Below are 19,954 nucleotides of genomic sequence, written 5' to 3' on the forward strand. Positions count from 1 at the left end.
CGTACATAGAGACTTATTGGAGGAGAAGCTCGGCCAAAAACTTTGCGAAATTGCAAGCGCCAAATACCTAAATATTTTTTAATTTTTTTTTTATGTTATGTTAAATATGGTTGCAAAACTTGACTGATGACATTTTTTCGGCATTGAAAGAGAGTACCTACATATCTATCCACTTACATATATCTTACATGGCGTAAGTCATGGCTTGTAGTCGCTAAAGTTGGTAAAAGTAAAAGTTTTCCCACAAATGATTCACCGTCCAAGTTAAAGTTGGATCATGCAGATGTTCGCAACTTTTACTCTTGCCAATCTACGCTGACTAATAAACCACAAAAGCAAGTAAATTTGTAAGGCCATATGCCAAATGATAATACATACTAACTATACTTATATGTAAGTGAGCATATATCACACTACTTTTCCATACGTGCGTCAATGTTGACTCATTATAACCACCAAATAAGTGGCAGCTAACACATACATACATACTTGAACATAAGTTACCAAATAGATCCATACGCGTACTAATTGAATGCTAGTTTTTTTTATGATTCATGTGCATATGTACATACATACATTCATATATTAATATACTACATATGTATTTGCGAATATGTTGGGGGAAAAACGACTCATATCGGAGACACAAATCTACATATTTTGGGGTTTAATGAATTTTAAGTGTCATAACTTAAATTTCGATAGCGAACTCTGTTTTGGGGGTTTTGTATGTTACTGTTGTTTCTTTTTTATGGTTTATGACTGTATCTAACATGCAAAGATTTATTACTTTGATTGCTAGCTGTTAGGTAGTAAGTAACAGCTGCTGAATCCGTTAACATGAATGTATGCAATGCGCTGGTGCTACGCTGGAGTTCAGAATATCTAGCAATTTACATAACGACGAATACTTTAATAATAAATTAAAATTTCGAGCTACCAATCTCTCTCAAATTGACAGATGTGGCTCTTTAGTTTACAGATCCCGCGTGGCCTTACTTCCGAATATTTAAGCTAAGCTCAAAATGCTTACCGCAAAGGTAGATCGGTGGAGACGACAGCCTTGCACGCAGTTGTTGGGAATATCTCACAAACGCTCTATGCCATAGAGTTTTTGCGGCGGCAGCATTTCTCTAAGGCGTCTTTAATAATGTTAATGAAATCCATTTCTTATTCTTTGGATTGAAAATATATCGAGTTCAAGAACTATCAATTGCCCTTTTTCGATAGAAGTAAGGAAAACAATTACAACTAAGTTCCCCTCTGGAAGGGTTTTGATCTGTCCCCTGTTAAGAAACCTCTGCTTAATGAATTTCTGTTTCGCTCAGCTTCTAAACTTTAGATGCGCAGAGAGAGCTTTTTCTTTGCATGCGCCTATACAAAATGTATAGAAAGCTTAAAAGAGCTTTGCCCGCGGGAAAGGTAGTGCCCATCACAACCGATCTAAAGCCATTAATGTTGACTTAGGAAAGTTCACCTCGACAGTCAAAAGTAATAAAAACCTCACTTAGCGGCCTGTGGGTTAATCCATCTAAAACTGAACCTTTTCTTCTTATTTAAAATCATCTGGAAATCATAGGAAAGGAGTTGCGATTATCAGATCATGGCAGTGGACTTTGACCGAAACTTCGAAAACCATTTTCCCGACAGAAGTGACTGGGAAGTTAATAACGTTGTAAGCGATGATGAGACCGTGATCTTCGCAAATTGCTCCAAATTGAATAACAGAATGTAATATGGCATTTTCTCCTAAAAAATATCTTTGAGAAACGCAAAAAGACTCCCATCGAACTAGGAAAAACAAAAATATCATTTTGGTTTTTTGTGTTTCCGACAGGGTAGGGGAGTATTATGTATTGTATTCAGCGTCATTTTTCGTTCGAAGATGGCACAGCGCCGAAACCGGTTTTTCTCCAGAGCGAGTTGGAGTTGTCTTTGCCGGGAGCTCTCCATCAAAATTATGTTCAGGCTTCCGGACTTCTGCAGTGTCCTTCAGGCGGAAATAGCTGCTATCAAGGAAGAAGTGTACTCACTGCTAAAGAATGTGACGTCAGTTAGGCAGATTAGCATATACGCTGATAGCCAGGCGGCCATCAGGGCCCCAAACGCTATGATGGTGCGCTCGAAACTGGTAAGGGAATGTTTGGCCTCTATCAATCGCGTTGGAGTATTTTCCAATCAGGCTCATTTGGGTGCCGGGGTACAGTGACATCGCGAGAAACGGCGTGGTTGATAACCTGGCAAGAAAAGGCGCCATTGAATCCTTTTCAGCGGATATGGAGCTGCTGGAGACCCTGTGTCCTCATGCGGTTCATTCCTGGACGGTTGGGCCTCGTGAAGGCTAAGCAAGCTCTGGTATTCGTGCAGTAAGACGAGGAATCTCAAAAGATATTTTTTTTGCTTTGACTATTTGGTAATACGCTATTGTTCTTTCTCGCAGCATTTGGGATTGGTTCAGGGAGAAGGTCTCTGAGTAGTTTTTTGCATTCAAACGTAGAATTTGATTTAGGAAACTCTGAGTTGTTGGGGTAAAAAGTCGCCAGATGCCAGATACAAATTATTCTCTCGATGATATTTCACTGCGCGAAGAGGACGAATGTTGGTCGGCTCGTTAAACCGCTACCTAGGCCGTGGAATGGGGGTTTTTAGGTGGCGACGCTTCTATGTAACTACATATGTATATGTGTATGTATGTATATGATTTGCAACCCAGCTATCAACTGTGCGGTACATTTTTATATTTTTGTGTGTGTGTGTTTATTTTTGTTCTGTACCGCAAAGTGGAAGGCGTTGCCAATTTCTTTGTTGTGTTCCATTTTTATTGATAGCGCAGTTTAATATCTACCATTTCATTTTTTACTACTATTTTCCATATTCGTTTGCTTTATTGTATTTTCGTTTCTTTGTAGATTTCCGTCATAAAAGAATTAACCCACCACCAGCGCCAACCAATACGCCCACATAAAGCGCACACACCTACATACATACATAGACGCAACAGTGAACTGCATGTGTGGTAGTTACAACGACAGCAACAACTACAACAATAAAGTCAACAATTTGTTAAACAACGATAGCGAATGTGAAAGACTAACAAAAAATACAAAAAAAAAATAAAAAATAAAACAAACAGAGAAAAACACTAATAATAACGCGGCGGCAACAAATATTAACGACAACGTACATCATAAAAAAGTAGCAACAAAAATACATAGTGTCAACGACTACTAAAACAGTAATAGCAAAGAAAAGCGAATAAACAAACAAAAACAACCAACAACAACAACAAGTACGAATTGAGTACGCAAAGAAATAAAGTGTCAAAGCGAAGCGATTTAAATCATTTCGCCGCCACCAACACCACCACCACTTTGACATACGCCTTCAACTCAAATCATTCTCCGTTCTCAATTCCTCATTCATTATCAGCGCCGCTGCCCCACAGTCCGCCCACAGTACGATACGTGAGTTAGAGCGCGCGCGTGAGTAGCAGTAAACGTGTGTGCTGACAGTTACGAGTATAAACCGTTATCGCCCGCAATTACGCCGTTACACACAACAACTATTGAGAAGTAGCACCAATACGCGCGCAGCAGCAGCAGCACAAATACCAACGCTTCACATTGCTGCCCCCACATCACCCACAGTGCAACCACCACCATTAGCGTGTGCGCTACGCCACCATCGCAGTAGTAAATAACTGAGCGCAGTGATAACTAATACGCTCGTAATTTTGACGACGCGCACTCAAAAAGCAGTACGCCGCGCGCGCTTGTCAGTTAGTTGATTTGTGCGCTGTACAGCCGCACATCACATGCCGTACGTCGCGCATTTTCACTAAGTTCTCCTACTTAGAAATTCTTGCGCTCCAGCGAGTAGTAGAACCTCAAATTGGCCGCGCTTGCCGCCCAACGAGCATACGATAATTGCAGTAGCGGGCGAAAAACAAACAAACGTACTTACAAATTCCATTTGGGAGCGCGAGCGTAAGGTTCGCCTAATCAGTAATTAGCTGACGAGTGCACAAATACCTAAGTGTAGCGCACTTATACAGCCACAAGCGCAAGTGCATACTATACACATTTTTTTTTTAATATTTATTGACGCGCTGCGCTGTCACCTCACCAATACACTAACAACCCAGCAGCAGCACCGACAGAGGCAAAGCCCTAAGCAACGACAAAATGTTCGCCGTAATGAGAATCGACAACGATGACTGCCGGTCGGATTTCCGTCGCAAGATGCGTCCAAAGTGTGAGTTTATTTGCAAATATTGCCAGCGGCGTTTTACAAAGCCCTACAATCTGATGATACACGAACGCACCCACAAATCGCCCGAGATAACGTATTCCTGCGAGGTTTGCGGCAAATATTTCAAGCAACGCGACAACCTGCGTCAACACAGGTGAGTGGACAAAAAAAAAAATAAAAATTTAAAATTTAAAATCCAAAATTTTCAAGTTCTATAATTAAAAAAAAAATTAAAAATTTGAATAAAGCAACCAGAAGTTCTTATAAAAATAAGTACCTATGTCAAAATATTTCTTCAGCGTAATAAAGTCAATAAGCAAGCGTTTCGTACTTAAAAAAAAGACACTAGAAATGTAATGACAGAACTATGATTGTGCTATGTAAAAAAAATTCAGCTTGAAAAGCTGTCTGCAGCCCTCAAGAAAAATGAAAAATTTCTATATCAAATGAAAATAAAATCTTCAGAAAATTTACAGCAACCGCAGCGTACTTTTTCAAGCAACAGTTATAATAAAAAATATTTCTTGTGATTTTTCTTAAGAACTGCATACAGCGCTTTAAGCACAATCACCGTTTTTTTTTTTAATTTTTAAAAAGTCAAATAAGGCAAGCTAATTGTAAGTATCGGCGGTACTTTGGCAAATCGCGTATCTTAGAGATCAGCACTTTACAGGAACGAGAAATCAACTCTTTGTTAATAACAAAAATTTTTGTTTGAAAAATTTTTGAACTGAATATTAAGATTACTTTATAGTCAATTAAGAATAAAATATAATGAAACATAGTATGTACATATTTTGAGGCCAAATGTGAATTTATTTCTATAGTGATTTCTGAAAGGTGGTTTTGCCAAAGTGCCGTCGTCGATATGCTCTAATTCTCAACTCCACTTTTTTAAGGTCGTTTGAAAGACAAAGCAATAATTTTTCACAGCTTCTAAATATACATAAATACAAGCCGTACAGCAAAACTTTAGTGTTAACACAAATATGTATGTGGACTTTTGCTTGACGTCTTATAAATACATACATATGTATGTATGCACTTAAATGCATATGTATGTATGTAAGTATGTAGAAAAGTGCGAAATTTATACAGAAAAATGTCGTGTGAAAATTTACTTGCTGAAAAGTAAATATAAGTAGATAGCAATCAAGCAAGTGCCAAGTCGCGTTCCATAAGTTTCCTTCTAAAAATTTACTGTGATTCTTATTTGACAACCTAAATAGTGATTTTGAGCTGTGAATTTATGAAATTCTCCTAAGTTTGTGCCTACATAAAATCTGTGCAAATAGTAATTTTCTATTGAAATCTATGTACTTAGCCAAAAGATTTTGAAGCGACTACTTTATATTTATCATTTGTATGCTTTACATACATACATACATACGCATGCACAATTGTATAAACATAGGCATATGTATGTATGTATTTGAATGTTCAAATAGATAAAAGTAAAAGCCTTTTCTTCCGCGTAGTCTTATACTTTTCACCGAAAAAATTCAGTCTTTTGTTTGTTTCTGGCTTGCTGTTTTAAATCGGCCGTTGCTTCTTAGAAAATGATGACAAGTTTTAAGTAGATAGACAACGAGACATTTGTACACATTTTGGACTAAAGTGGAACACCTGAAAATTTTACTAGTTACACATACATTTTTGTATTTCCTCAATGTACGTCCGCAAAAAATTCCCAGCCAAGGGGCCGTAACCAACTTCGGGACTCGTTAAGAAGTGTCAACTTGGAGTTGAGAGTGTTGTTTTGGATCGGTTTTTCAATTGCCTGTTTACGGCAGAAACGTAGTATGTACAGAAAAGTATCGAAAATGGTTGTGAAACGTATGCATTTTTGGCTGTCTTTCGTTCAATACGCTTTCTTCTGCACTTCACAGATGCTTTTTCATAGTTGGAAAAAAATAAGAAAGCGCCTGATGGCATTCTAACCCTGACGGCATTCCTGCTTTCAAAAAAAATAAAATAAAATTATTATAAACTTACTTTCCGGATATGAAAATGAATAACATTTGAAGTCGGTTTCGGGTACGAAAACCGCACTGGTTTTGAACGTTTTTTGGATACGAAAATAAACGAAAATTGTTGTCATTTTCGGTATGTTTCCGGATACGAAAACTGTACGAGACCGCACAGTCGGAAAAATTTACGTTTTTCTGTTGGCTGGGCGGGGTCGTCGTAACCACTCTGTCCTTAAGTATTTACCATATCAACTCCATCACAGCATTATTATTGCCCCCGCCAAACCCTCTCAGGGCTTCTGGTTTTATACTGTTTAACGCTCATTCAATTTCTAGAGGCGCTAAAAGGCAGCACTTCCTGAAGCTGAAAGAATTTTTGATAAAGATGACTAGTTACATACATATGTACATACATTAGACTGCATCACACCCCATAAAAAATGATACTGTATTTTCAAATCGGTCCAGCTCAGGCAATGTTAATATTTTCCCGAAATATTTTGGTGGAAGTCTTAAAATATAATAAATTTTGTAATCCCGGCGGAAAACTTCAAATTTTTTTGGTGATACAGTCTAATGTACATAGATATAACTTCTGAGAAAATTCATCTGCCCACTACTCTACATGAGTATAAATGAAAGGTCAATTCTCCTGCATCGAAGTTTCTTTACTAGAGGGCTGTAGTGCGGCACTCTGGGATATTGCAAATGAGAATGAATTTTTTTCTCTTTGTTTCACAAATTTATATGGTTTTGAGAATTGGGTATTTGGCAAAACTCCCATCGGGTATTTGATCCAGGTAAAATAGCTTCTCGCCTATGGAAACCAATTTTTTTTTATCCAGTACCTGCCGCTCGGGGTAATTAACATTTTACAATGGACAATTTACCGCTAACCCTCTCTGACATGGTGAGGTATCTGTGTTTGAGCTCGAGGAAAGGGTAAACAATGCGTCGAAATCATAACAGTGCTATGTATAGAAGGGCAAACGCAGCGGCCTGTCGCCTGTGGTGGTTTATTGGCTCTGTGAAACCACTGATGGATCGAAGTTGAATGGAAAGTTCGATGGGGGTGTTTTCTGCAAGGAACTTTCCATCAGCCTTATATTTAGGATCCTGATAACTGGAGTGTTTTTCAATTGGTTGTAGTCGCTTTAAGGAAGCAGTGCATTTAAATTTATTTGCAAATATATATCCATATACGCATTCTAATAGCCAGACGATCCCTGATGAAATGTTCGGTTAAGGAAGGGAGCTTTTCAGACGAAACAAACCAGATTTATCGTTACTAGCGAGAATTCGCACTGGTCATTGTCTGATTGAAATTCATATAGCAATGCTCAAAATCACCTTACGCCAATACTTCATTGCAACATCTGTTACTTAGCTGACCAGCTTTTGCGAGCTTAACGTTTAAGTCAGTCAGGATCAAAACTTATACCCGAGAAAAGCTGTTTAAAGCTTTCTATGTATTTTATTCTTAATAGCATAACAAATGATCTTTTATTTAGCCCTTTGCTTTAACTTTAATAACCTAACATAAGTTAACCTACTTTTTGACACAGGGAAACGCTCTTTTAAAGCCTTATATAGATTTCATATTAGTCACGCCCAAAGCATATTCCGTGGGAGGAGCTTTTGAAAGCTTTCTATAGATTTTATATCAGTCTCAATCGAAACATCCCGCGGAAGGAGCTTGTAGAGTTTTCTTTAGATAAATACTATAACAATCTCTAACAAATTATATCCTGCGGAAGTAGCATTTTAAAGTTTTCTATACATTGTATATAAACCATTGCTGGGCACTGCCTTGCCCGCGGGCAAAGCTCTTTTAAGCTTTCTATACATTTTTTTTTTATAAGCGCATGCAGAATAAAGCTCTCTCTGCCCATCGCTGATAGAAAAAATGCTCAGAGTAAAAGCTCTCTCCGATATTCAAAGCTCTATTCGGGCGCTATCTCTGTTTGTCAAATGACCGATTTAATAGTATTCAGATATACATAAAACTTGCAAGGTATTACTTAACTTAACCTGATTTTTCAGGTTTAAATGACAGCTATAAGAGTGCGGATGTAATCGAGAAAAATTTGTCTTTTCAAATATTACCTATATTGCAAGTACTTCGTTTGCATATTGACTTTCTGAGCTGAAATTTTTTGGACTTTTTTTTTGATTTTCAAACAAAGTACATACATATTTTTTATCTATTATATATGCAGTATATTTAGTATATCTATGTATGTATATGAGGTGTTTTGGTTTAAATTGTATTATTTATATTTCTTTGATTACATAATAGTATATATATATATATTTATATTTTAAAAGCATATTTAGTATGTACTTGTATGAAGCTATATAACTCAAGTATGGGTATTTTTATGATCTACATATCCAGCGCTAGCCACCAAAAAGATTTAAGCGATTTTTTTTTTCAAAATTTGAATTTTGATGCAGAAATGCATCTAGATGCTCTAGGAACATTTCTGCATCAAAAATATTTTTTTTTTTTTTAATTATATGTACTTACTTTATACAATAACTGATTGCAGTTTTGCTTGCTAGCTGGCTAGCTTTCTTAATCACCTAACTTGAGTTATTTAGTTTCGATCGCTTTAAAAAAATTTTTGTTTTGTATAAAATGATTTTTTATGCCTTTTACTAAATATCACTCTTCAATTTCGTTTTTTTCTATTACTTCTACTTGTAGATGTAGTCAATGTGTATGGCGATAAACAGCAAAAACGCCAGCTCAATTTTAAGCACTTCTCCTCTCATGCACTTAAATTAATGAAAAATAAATAAAAGAGAAAAACAAAAGCAAAAATAAATATTACACGAACGAAGACAATGAAATGAAAGCATAAATGTTGCACGCACGCACGCACGCACGCACCTACGTACTCTTACCGCTACAGTAATTTTCCTATACCTACATATAAATAAATACATATCTACTACATGCACTTTGCACAAATCCATACATACCTACATAAGGCAACAGCAAACAATTACATACCGCAAAATGGTACTTACATAGATAAATTGAAATTGAAAATCTGTAATAAAACGCTGCGCTACTCGCGCGAATGGCATGGCATTGAACGAACTGCATTTAGCGATCTTCCTGCATTGGCGCTCACTGTGTGGTCAATGGTGGTGAAAGGGTTAAAAGAAATTATTTGGTGTTTGGGTTTATTGACAGCACAGCTCAAATATGGAAGGATGTTTTTTTACTTGANATAAAACGCTGCGCTACTCGCGCGAATGGCATGGCATTGAACGAACTGCATTTAGCGATCTTCCTGCATTGGCGCTCACTGTGTGCTCAATGGTGGTGAAAGGGTTAAAAGAAATTATTTGGTGTTTGGGTTTATTGACAGCACAACTCAAATATGGAAGGATGTTTTTTTACTTGTACAACCAATTCAAAAGGAGGCAGCAGCCTGTAAATATTTGTATATGGCAAGCAGCGCTTATAACTTTACCGCAATTTCTTGGGTGAGTGGTGAGTGGTGAGTGGTAAGGAGCAATTGGTGTATGTATAAGCGCACAAACATTTCCACCAAACATTTTGCACTCTTTGATAATTGCACACACACACATATATGAACATACATACATACATGCATACACATATGGCACTTCATTCGCAATTACGCAACTGTATATACTCGTTAACATAAAAAAAAAAGCTCACTCACGATTTTGCATTTGCATTCCATCTCCTTCATTGTGTACACAGATTGTTGTATACAAGACGCAAGGTTGCTTAGAATGCGCTAAAAAATTCAAATTGCATGCACAAATCTATGCACTTGAAAATTCGCATCAATCACAATTTCATGAGCAGAAAAATTAAATTGAAATCAGTAAATTGAAAAATATTTGGTTTTTGTTTATTTTGCATTTTCCTAGAAATATGCATCAGGATACCTGTGGACGCATGTACTAAAATAAAGCAAAAACAAAAAGACATTGACTAAGCTGAAAAGCAAAAAAAATGAAGCAGCAAGTATTTATAAAAATTTTAAAAGTAAACAAAAAATAACTGCAACTTAATTTAAAAAAAAAAACTATCCCAACGCCTTAGCCCCCTTTCAAACACGTTAAGTTTTCGTAGGCGAAGGCGGCGAGTAGAGAGAGAGAGAGAAAGAGTACAGTTACCGCCAAACCGTCATTGAGAAATTGAGTAAAGAAGCGCGTAAACTTGAATTCAATAAAAGTTGACGCTTGTGAAAGTTAATAGCAACACACCAAACAGAAAGAGAAAACAGTGCTTGCATTCAGGCAATTGATTCGTGAAAACGCCGACTAAGAAACGCTTCACACTCAATGTCCAACTGATAAATAGCAGCTGCGTAAAATGCAAAAATATAGAAGAGCTTAAAAATGATTCACAATCGTAAAACTTTCACTAAAAAATTTCTTGACACCTGCAAGCCAAAAAGGGATTTTAAGGCAACAAAAAACCCTTTTCTTTCCCAATTGCGATGCCAAACAGACCAGTTACTCGTATGCTTGGTGCACCGCCGAAAAAAAGTGCAATTAAGCTTTTGACTTTTTGTGCTTTTCAAAATCAAGCCACGCACCATAGCCGCAAGTAAAATAAAAAAAAGCGCGATCAAGGAAGTAAAAGAAGCAGCGCAGCCAGCAAATCGATGTAGTTCAGCTCGAGAAAGGAGAAAAGGAGAGTAAAAAAGTTGCTACATACCAACCACCAAACCACCAGCGCGCATGCGTCATCCGTGAGCAAGCGATAATCACAATCCCCCACACCACAGCCCTCCCACGCAATATACCACCAACCACAATGTGAAGCAAATGCTGCATCTGCGTTTTTAGTGCTTGCAAACCGCAAAAGGTGCTGCTTAACAGCGTCTTCAAGCAACAGCACAGTTGTGTCGGAGTCTACTTCGTACGAGTATTTATTCGTAGTGTTCAAAAAGCCGTAGCAACCAACAAATTCAAAGGCGAGAGTCTACAACAAAGCACGTATCCAGTTCTTTAGGTACTCCGGCGCTCACTGGTGTTCCTTCAACTATATATGTATATTTGTATGTAAACTATTGCTACTGCGCTAAATTTCAAACTTTTTTTTCGCTTCAAAATTTTTTTTTTTAATAATTTTTTAAAGTTCGTTTAAAAATAATGTTTTGTTAAAATTTATCTAAAATTGTCTTTTCTTGTTAAACGAGCCGGCTTGCGCGCATCTATTTTCTTCCTAATTACATATTTAAGCGTTTGTTTATTTTGTGTCTAATTTTCAAGAAAAACAAAAACATAATATTAATTTAATAAAGTATTGTATTTTATCGCTGTTTATCGCATTAAGTTTTTAATATACAAAATAAAAACTTGAAAATTACAAAAAAAAATAAATTACACAAAATTTGCACTATTTGAGTAAAAAATAATAATTATATAAATATGCATACATACACACATGTATGTATATCTATAGTACATATATATGTATATATGTATGTATTGTAATAACTATTGAATATATGTATGTATGTATTAGCTTGCGCCCTCCTACTTGCCGACTTGTCCTGCATTCCACGCGATTCTTTTGAATTGTTTCCACGTTTTAAGACTTATCTCGTGGAATAAACGAGTATTATAGTAACGAAATAAAATATTGATAAAATATAAACATACATACATACATACAATTATGCGCACATAAGCATAAACAATAATTAAGTTAAATGCAGGAGAAACAAAACTAAAAAAAAAAAAAAAAAAAAAAAAAAATGAAAAGCAAAATGCGAAAAGTGAAATTGTGTGACGTGAACGCAAATATGCTTACCAATGTTGCAATAAGATTGTACATGTTTTGCGTACATTTATTATTATCTATTATTTGCATTTTTATTTGAATTTCTTTATTTATGCTATGTATTATTTTACTTATGTATGTTTGTAATCATATAACTATTATGCATTACATTGGTCTACCAATTACATTACATACGAATAAAGAAATTTAATTATATATATTTAATGTTTTTGAATTAATTGATAATTAAATGCAAACTGTCAGTTGAATGAATTCCTTAATTAAATATAATTAATAAATAATATATCATTAATTAATAAAAAAAATAAATAAAAATAAATTGCTGTTTTAATTGACGATGTTGTGGAAGAGTAGTAAGTATTTAGTAATTGAAGCACAATCGAGCAGAAGTTTGGCCAATGAAAAAATTGTTTTTAAAAGCAAAAAAGGTTTGTATAGTAAAAAGTCTTAGTTTAATTTGAAACGTCTAGAAAGAGTCCTCCTTGTCCTCCCTTCTTATAGGCCAAGAATAGTAGTCGTACAGGCAGGCCCGTTGAGGGGGCCAGGCTTTTTACGGGGCTCGAAATATCATAAGCATAACTTGTTATAATTTTTTTTTAAATGTAATTGCTCCTTCGTTATAGGCTTTCATTATAAATATATTCCCATTCGTGCTGATTGTTTCTGACTCTATAAATTAAATTCAAAGATCATATTCTTTTAAATTAATACAATTTATGTAAAGCGGCCGACGAGTTTTTAATACGGGGCCGGAGTTTTCTCTCGACAGCTTTGCTTAAAGGGCAATAAAAATTATAAGAAACAAAAGGGAAAAATTTATGTAAAAAAAAAGTTAAAATAAGATAAAAAAATAAATGCAATTAAAAAAGTTTTTCTTTTAAAAACAATAAAGCCTAAAAAAATAATTGTTAAATAAAAAGAAAAAAACGATATCTAAATATTAAAAGAAAAAATAAAAAAGGCAAAATTTTAATTAAAAATAAAAGTTTCTCAGAAGTAAATGAAATTAAATTTTTCTTTAAAAACAATATAACTTAAAAACAAAAAGAAAATTTATTTTAAAAGAAAAAAACAATTAAATCTAACAACAAAAAAGAAAAATTAAAAAAGAAAAAAAATTTATAATAATAATCAATGAAATTTAAAAAATGTTTTCTTTTAAGAACAATAAAATCTAAAAACAAAAGGAAAATTTAGTTTAAAATAAAAAAAAAATAAAATAAAAAAGAAAAAACAATTAATTCTAAACAACAAAAGAGTAAAATTAAAAAGGAAAAAAATAATAATAATTAAATAAAGGAAAAACACAATAAGTTGCTGAAAAATAAATAAATGAAATAAAATATTAAGATTTTTTAAACAACAATAAACACAAAAGGAAAAAAATAAAAAACTAAGAAAAAATAAAACAAAATAAAAGAAAAATATAAAAATTACAAGTAAAGAAGTACTAATTCGGGCGAAACCGATCTTTATATACCCGGCGCCGGTATTAAATATCGTTGTTTCAACTTTCTCTGAACTACCTTTACATGATAATTAGGGGTGTTTACCCGATTTCCAACGTTTTCGGTAATATTCAGAGTTCCACTTAATGATATAATTGAACTTAGTTAGGTACAAATCGATTAAGTGGTTACCGAGGTACACCTTTGTAGTTTCGCAGTTTTCGTGTTTCCGTTATATGGCAGATGGGTTGTCGCCCGATTTCAAAGATTATCAACTTTCAGATTTCTTAGCTAGACCCTACTCAAGCGTCGTACCGAGTGTGGTAAGGATTGATAAAGCGGCTACTGCGATACAGCATTACGTCATAAGTGGGCGGGGTCACGCCCATTTTCCAAAAATTGCATAACAATATTTTTTTTTTTACCATTTACCATTTTCTCCTCCACATCCTAGTTTTCAACAATTGCCATCTAATATTTACTGAATTATCGCAGTTTTTGCATTTTTTGAAAATACCGTTACCTTACCAATACCATTCTACCTTGGATAAAGGGCAACCTACATACCAAATTTGGTTAAGATATCTCAATTTTTGCTCGAGTTATCGTGTACACGGACAGACGGACATGGCTTAATCGATTTCTCTCTTCATTCTAATCATTTGTGTATACATTTGTCCATATCTATCTCGATTCGTTTTGCCTGTTACAAACAACCGTTATGTGAACAAAGTTATAATACCCTTGTGCACAAGTGCGCACGGGTATAAAAATCAAATAAAATAATAATAAATACATAAAGAAATAAAATTTAACTAAAACAATACAAAAATTCCTCCGCCCGAGAATTGGAACGTCGGATCTCACGAATGGCACGCCAGTGCTTTGCTAACTCGGCCATAGCGACTGTTGATTTAAAAAATAAAAGCCACTGACTGACTTATAAATAAAAGTCTTCAATAACTGTTATCTAGGATATATAATATAAAAATTAAAAATAAATGTTATTTGCAGATTATTTAGATACAAATTAAAAGTAAATGTTATTTTGGATTTACAAAATAAAAATCAGAAATAACTGTTATTTTAGGAGTAATTAAATAAAATTAAAAAAAGAAATGTAAATGTCTTCTTCTTCGTGCCCGAAGCGATCCGGACTTTTTTTCTGGACAGAAATGTGCACGAAGTCAATTTTAAATTTGGTAAATATACAAAAATGGAAAATAGCACTAAGTTTCACAAATGTAGCAATTTGATAATACGATTAGCCATATAAGATGAATACGCATAAAATCCTTGTTTAGAGCTGATTTGTTGATTCCGGGCACGAAATGTGGTTTTTTTTTGCATTCCCCACCAGCATAGTATGACCACTCACCCGGATTAAGGCGACCCTACTTTGGGCGGCTGGATAATTGAGTGCACTCTATAAGGGTGTTTGATGAGAACGAATGGCTATCTGGAGCATTGAAGACAGATTGACTGTCCGAAAGTATGGAGATTTTTATTCTGGCATATTGCGTGTTCATTAAGACGTGGGCTGTCTCCTGTATAGCGGCTAGTTCTCCCCGAACGCGGGATTTTTAAGGGGCCCACGAACTGTTTAGTGGTAAAAAACGATTTCGTTGCTTTGTTGATAATAGAGTTGAGCTGTGACTTCCAGGCGAGTTTCCTATCCAGGGTTATGCCTAGAAATTAGACCTCTTCCCTTAGGGGAATCACAGTCCCATTTGTGTTTAGATCTGGTGAAACGTATGATTGCAGTAAAGGCACAGTCTTACCGAATATAATCAATGTTAATCCAATGACATTCAAAACTCCTAATGTTGCTAAGAAAATCGTGAATTGCGCACTGCTAAATTTATTCTTGCCAACAGTAAAATAGAAAGTGTGAATTGATTAGTTCGCGCAGTTGGTTCAGTCAAGCCCCTGGGACCCACAGTGGCAATTCGCACTTTCGCAAAAATGCGTCGAAGTCTATATCAAATTTTATCCAGTAAGAGCGTAAATTTGCATCGGAATTTGTACGTATGTATGTATGTAAGTATGTGCATGTGAATTGGTGCGCATGGAATGGGCCAACAAAAAGCTATCGGCTACGTAATAAAGCAGTTTCCAAATGCGAAACGAATGAATTTGGCTACCGTTTGCGCATTGCGCTGTAACAAACGATACGCATGCGCACACAAAATCACATACACGCACGAATACTTGGACATGTGTATACTCGAGTTCATACCGTCGAAAGTAGAGTATACGGTTTGCCGCCACCCGTGCGTTCGGCGTATTGTGACGACGTGCGCGCATGCTCCACATGCCAACGCCTCGGCGGCAGATTTCCTCCCTCCTGCGGTTACAAACAGCAAACATTTTCAAGACGCATTGAACCAGGTAGATAGATACGAGTGCCACCAAGGCAAAGAAATCACTGTTAGCTGGTATCATAGTTTTTAGTAGCTGCATACTCGTATGTTTGTATGTATGGATGTGTGTGTATGTTTGGTCGTATACCGCATTTGGGTTAAATTGGCACGTGTGGTTTTCCAGCGAAGCGTAGAAGGCAAAGTGAAGTGTATAGACGCAATGCAGGCAGGCAGCAGCAGCAGTGCCGCCCCCTGAGAAGATGAATTGCGACGCACAGCCATAGCCGTTGTTGGTCAAAAAACCGATAGTTGAGTGCTGGAAAAGAGGCTAGGCTGGCAGAGATTTGTGGCCAGTTGCCGTTTGTTATTATGTATATTATTGTTGCGCACAGTTGTGGCATGCGGTAAGTCAGTGGCAATATAGCCCTGTACGCAACCGTCCAAAGGAATTAAACTAAATGCTCTTTTCGCGCGCAGTTGGCGACGCCCGCCGCTGCCGTCTGGCTAAAGGATATTCTTCACTGCTGAGTTGTCGATCTTCCTGCCAGCCTGCCAGCTTGTGGGTGCACAGTGTGAGTCCTGCTCAGAATCGGCGTGCGTTATGAGGAATTGTTTGCAAACACACAACGGACAGACAAACAGCCAGACTGTTGCTTTTCGTAGCAGTGGGTTGCAGCACATCCGTTCGCTGGCATCCAGTGGCGGCGCCCACTTTGCATAGAGCTGGACCCGCTTGCCTGCCAACCAACGACTTATAGATGGATGCTCCTGCAAATTAAATGTGCGTCGATGCGCTCGCATTTGAATTCGCTTTCCTGCTGCGCACGCTGTGCTGTTGTGACTCACAATCAGTGGCGCGCATAAATCCATGGCTGTGCTGGTGCTGATGCAGATGCTGCTGTTGCGTAGTTCGTTTCGAGGCCAATTTTAAGGCTGGTCTGCGGTTAATAAACCTCACCTTCTTCTTCTTCCACTAAGTAATGCCTTTTTCTGCTTTGCTCTTGGATTTTACCAGGCAGTTAATCAGCGCGCGCTCGCCGAGCGCTTTAAGTGTGTGACCTACTAATGCTTTGGTGTGATTCAGCAACCGGTAGCCAAAGATTGTGTGACAAACTGCTGCTGGAATGCCTAACACATACATACATATATCATGGCTATCACTTACGCCAAGCTGTTACAGATTTGTCATAGGTAATTCTTTGAATTACCAAATCAATTGGGTTAATTTAGCATCGCATCAGCGCAATCATTCGCGCAGCTCACTTCAATTTACGATCATTTTATTATTTGCACCGTTGTAAAGTCATCTGGTCAGCTGAATGAAACGCCAGCCAGTTTTGTGGTCGACAAGTGATTTTAACGAGCTTGAATTAAGTACTTCACACAGCTCTTTAAATGTTAATTTACATATCAATGCAAATATACAAAAATTCACAATAACTGCTAATGCCGCAGATTCTGCAAAACTTGCGCAATCGTCATGGAAAGTTGTATGTGAATCAGCTGTCGGTCAATGATTGCTACTCTTTTACAGCAGCAGCAGCGGCAGCAGCCAGTCGCACCCAAAGAGTTGTCACTTAAGTATAACAACAACAACCAAAACAACAACAAAAACATATAAACTTATGCATTACCAGGTAAACATTCACCTCAGCGCCANAAAACATCAGCTTCAACGCGGCCTAAGTGGATTGGTAGATTGGAAGCGGTGATAAGCGTCGAATAACTGCAATATTTTTACACCATCATCACAACGCTGCTAACTGTAAGAAAAAATTACAACAATCTTAATAACTGACGGTGTGAACAGTGGTTCGCTTAGTTACAAATCATAGACAAAAACAAATTTTTTTTTTTGTCATTTAGTTTAGGTGTTAGGCTGCTCGTATATTCGGTTATCATTTCGGATATACGTGTATATGGATAAAATCCGCATAACCGTTTTCTCTTTTCAACCGGATATTCGGTTCATATCCAGATATTCGTTTAATATCCGGATATTCATTTAATATGCGTTGATTTTTCTATCCACATATGCGGTTAACATCCGTTCACGTTGTTAATCGGACTTCTCAATCAGATATTCTCCCAACCCCAATTTAGCTTTTAAAGTTTTTGGTTAGGTTTCATTTGCCGAAGAAACGCTGGAAAATTAATAATCGGCTGTACGGGTACGTTCACACAGAAAGCAGTCCCGAGCCGAGTGAAGCCGTTCCGAGCGGAGTGAAGCTTTCGAATTGCTGCAGCTATATGAAAGTTTAAAGGACTACGATTTGAATAAGGAAGGTGATTATGCCCGGTTGGTTGATATCCTAGGGAAAACAAAGGCTTACATCACCGTCATTCAAGAAATGCGATGGACGAGCAAAGCAAGCGTGAGCAAGGGTGAGCGTGGAGGCTTGCGAAGTCTACTACAGTTGCCAAGCAAAGGAGCACAAATTCGGTGTTAGATTTGTGGTGGGAGAGGGACTCTGTCGCCGAGTACTGTCTTTCACCCCGGTGGCCGAACGTCTAGCCACAATCCGCATCAAAGCGAGCTTCTTCAACATATCGCTTATCTGAGCCGATGCCTCGACGGAAGAGAAGGAGCATGCATCCAAGGATCCCTTCTATGAACGCTTGGAGCATACATACGAGCGCTGCCACCGTCATGATGCCAAAATCGTGCTTGGCGATTTCAATGACAAGGTGGGCAAGCGATGGATCTTTGGCGTCACTATTGGGAATACGCAGCCCCCACGAAACGGCCGATAACGGACTGAGGCTGATCGACTTCAGCGTATCCCAAAACATTGTGGTATGTAGTACTATATTCAGTAATAAAAGATCCATCAATCTTCATGGATGTCTCCATAACGAAAACCGATAAACCAAATCGATAATGTTGTGATAGACGGCAAGCACGTTCCAGTGGTTTAGAGGAGTACGTGCGCTCCAAGGGACAAACAACGACTCCGATCAAAAAAAAAAGGTTTTTCTATTAGCAGCCAGCCCTCAGCAGAAAAAGGTGAATCGCGAGTGTTTTTCTGCAATGAAGAGCTTCTCATATAAACCATTTGCAGTTCGGAGATACTCTTGTGTCTCGAAATTACGGCACATAAGATTAAGAGGCTTGTAACTAATCTGGGTCGGCGAAGTATGAAGACCATGTCTCTCAGCGGTACCATCCCCAAAATTTGGGCGTTTGCCTGGGTTATCTTGACTTAAAAGGCATCGGTCAGTTGCGACTTCAGAAAACCCCACAGAAAATGCATATCAGAATGAAATCGCTCGAATCATGATAAAAACATAGCAAGGTAGAACCGTTCTCTCATTTTGTCGGCCATGATTTTTTTTTGAAGTTTGCCAACATTTTAAAATCATATAAAAGTGAAAATAAAAAATTGAAATTGTTCGAAATTGTTGTTGCTTGAGATTGAAAATGAAAATGTGTGTGTGAGTTTGTGAGTAAATTTAAAAATTAAATTGTTTGGAAACGTCAAGAATTTTAAAAGTGACTCTCAGCGGTTCTACCTTACTATATTTTTATCATGGCTCGAATTTAGTGACCAATTCCCGTCACCGCTGGAGATTGAACCACACCGTAAGATCGTCCGTATAGACAGTTTACAGGGATTTTGTGAGGACATTCATGTTTTTTTACACGTTTAAGCAAAGCATCCAGCTCCCAAGAAAGGCCAAAAATTCATATAAGAACCGCTCAAGAAATGAAAAAAGCAATTTTCTTCTAAAATTTTTTTTTAAATCAATTATCTCCTATGCTCCTTTTTTATACATTTATTTCATCATGAAAATTTTCAGCAACGGCAAATATTTCTTGTCATTTTATAAGCTGTAAACTAAGCTTTACATCTGGAGTATTGTCGTTTTGATACTTATTTCCTTAAAACATACTTTCGTTTATTTACAAAACACTGTGCAATTTGATTTTTAGCGCGCCATGTACCGCTTGTGCCACCAAATCATAAAATGTCGCGTTACGCAGCGCGTTGGAATTTCGGTCATTCTACGGTGGCCCAAAAAAAAAACACAAAAAAAACTACAATCGAAAGAAAAGTAAAAAAAAAATACTAAAACTACAACAATATACAACAATGAATTGTGGAATTGGACAGT

At 36.8% G+C, this 19,954-nt stretch overlaps 1 protein-coding gene across 3 annotated transcripts; it reads left to right on the forward strand.

Moving 5' to 3' along the window:
- The first annotated feature begins 2,904 nt into the window (after nucleotides 1-2,904).
- drm (odd-skipped family member drumstick) lies at nucleotides 2,905-10,686 on the forward strand. Of its 3 annotated transcripts, XM_017627069.1 has the most exons (3): nucleotides 8,957-9,285; nucleotides 9,464-9,722; nucleotides 10,140-10,686. In XM_017627069.1, exons 1-3 carry the CDS (start codon nucleotides 9,183-9,185, stop codon nucleotides 10,174-10,176), a joined length of 399 nt encoding a protein of 132 aa, XP_017482558.1. In that variant the 5' UTR covers nucleotides 8,957-9,182; the 3' UTR covers nucleotides 10,177-10,686. The 3 variants fall into 3 exon arrangements, with proteins under 3 accessions (XP_017482559.1, XP_017482560.1, XP_017482558.1); XM_017627070.1 differs by lacking the exons at nucleotides 8,957-9,285; nucleotides 9,464-9,722 and adding an exon at nucleotides 2,905-4,405; XM_017627071.1 differs by lacking the exons at nucleotides 9,464-9,722; nucleotides 10,140-10,686 and adding an exon at nucleotides 2,905-4,405 and having other exon boundaries at nucleotides 8,932-9,405.
- The last annotated feature ends 9,268 nt before the right edge of the window (nucleotides 10,687-19,954 follow it).

The sequence above is a fragment of the Rhagoletis zephyria genome, unplaced genomic scaffold (genome assembly GCF_001687245.7).
Source record: "Rhagoletis zephyria isolate East Lansing unplaced genomic scaffold, Rhagoletis_zephyria_1.1 Rzeph_scaffold_05023, whole genome shotgun sequence".
NCBI lineage: Eukaryota > Metazoa > Arthropoda > Insecta > Diptera > Tephritidae > Rhagoletis > Rhagoletis zephyria.

Excerpts from the sequence above, each read along its gene's own strand:
- drm (XM_017627069.1), top strand. The coding sequence starts at position 9,183 with ATGCACTTTGCACAAATCCATACATACCTACATAAGGCAACAGCAAAC. Across the intron at positions 9,723-10,139 it reads ACTTTACCGCAATTTCTTGG|AAATATGCATCAGGATACCT; the intron begins GTGAGTGGTGAG and ends GCATTTTCCTAG.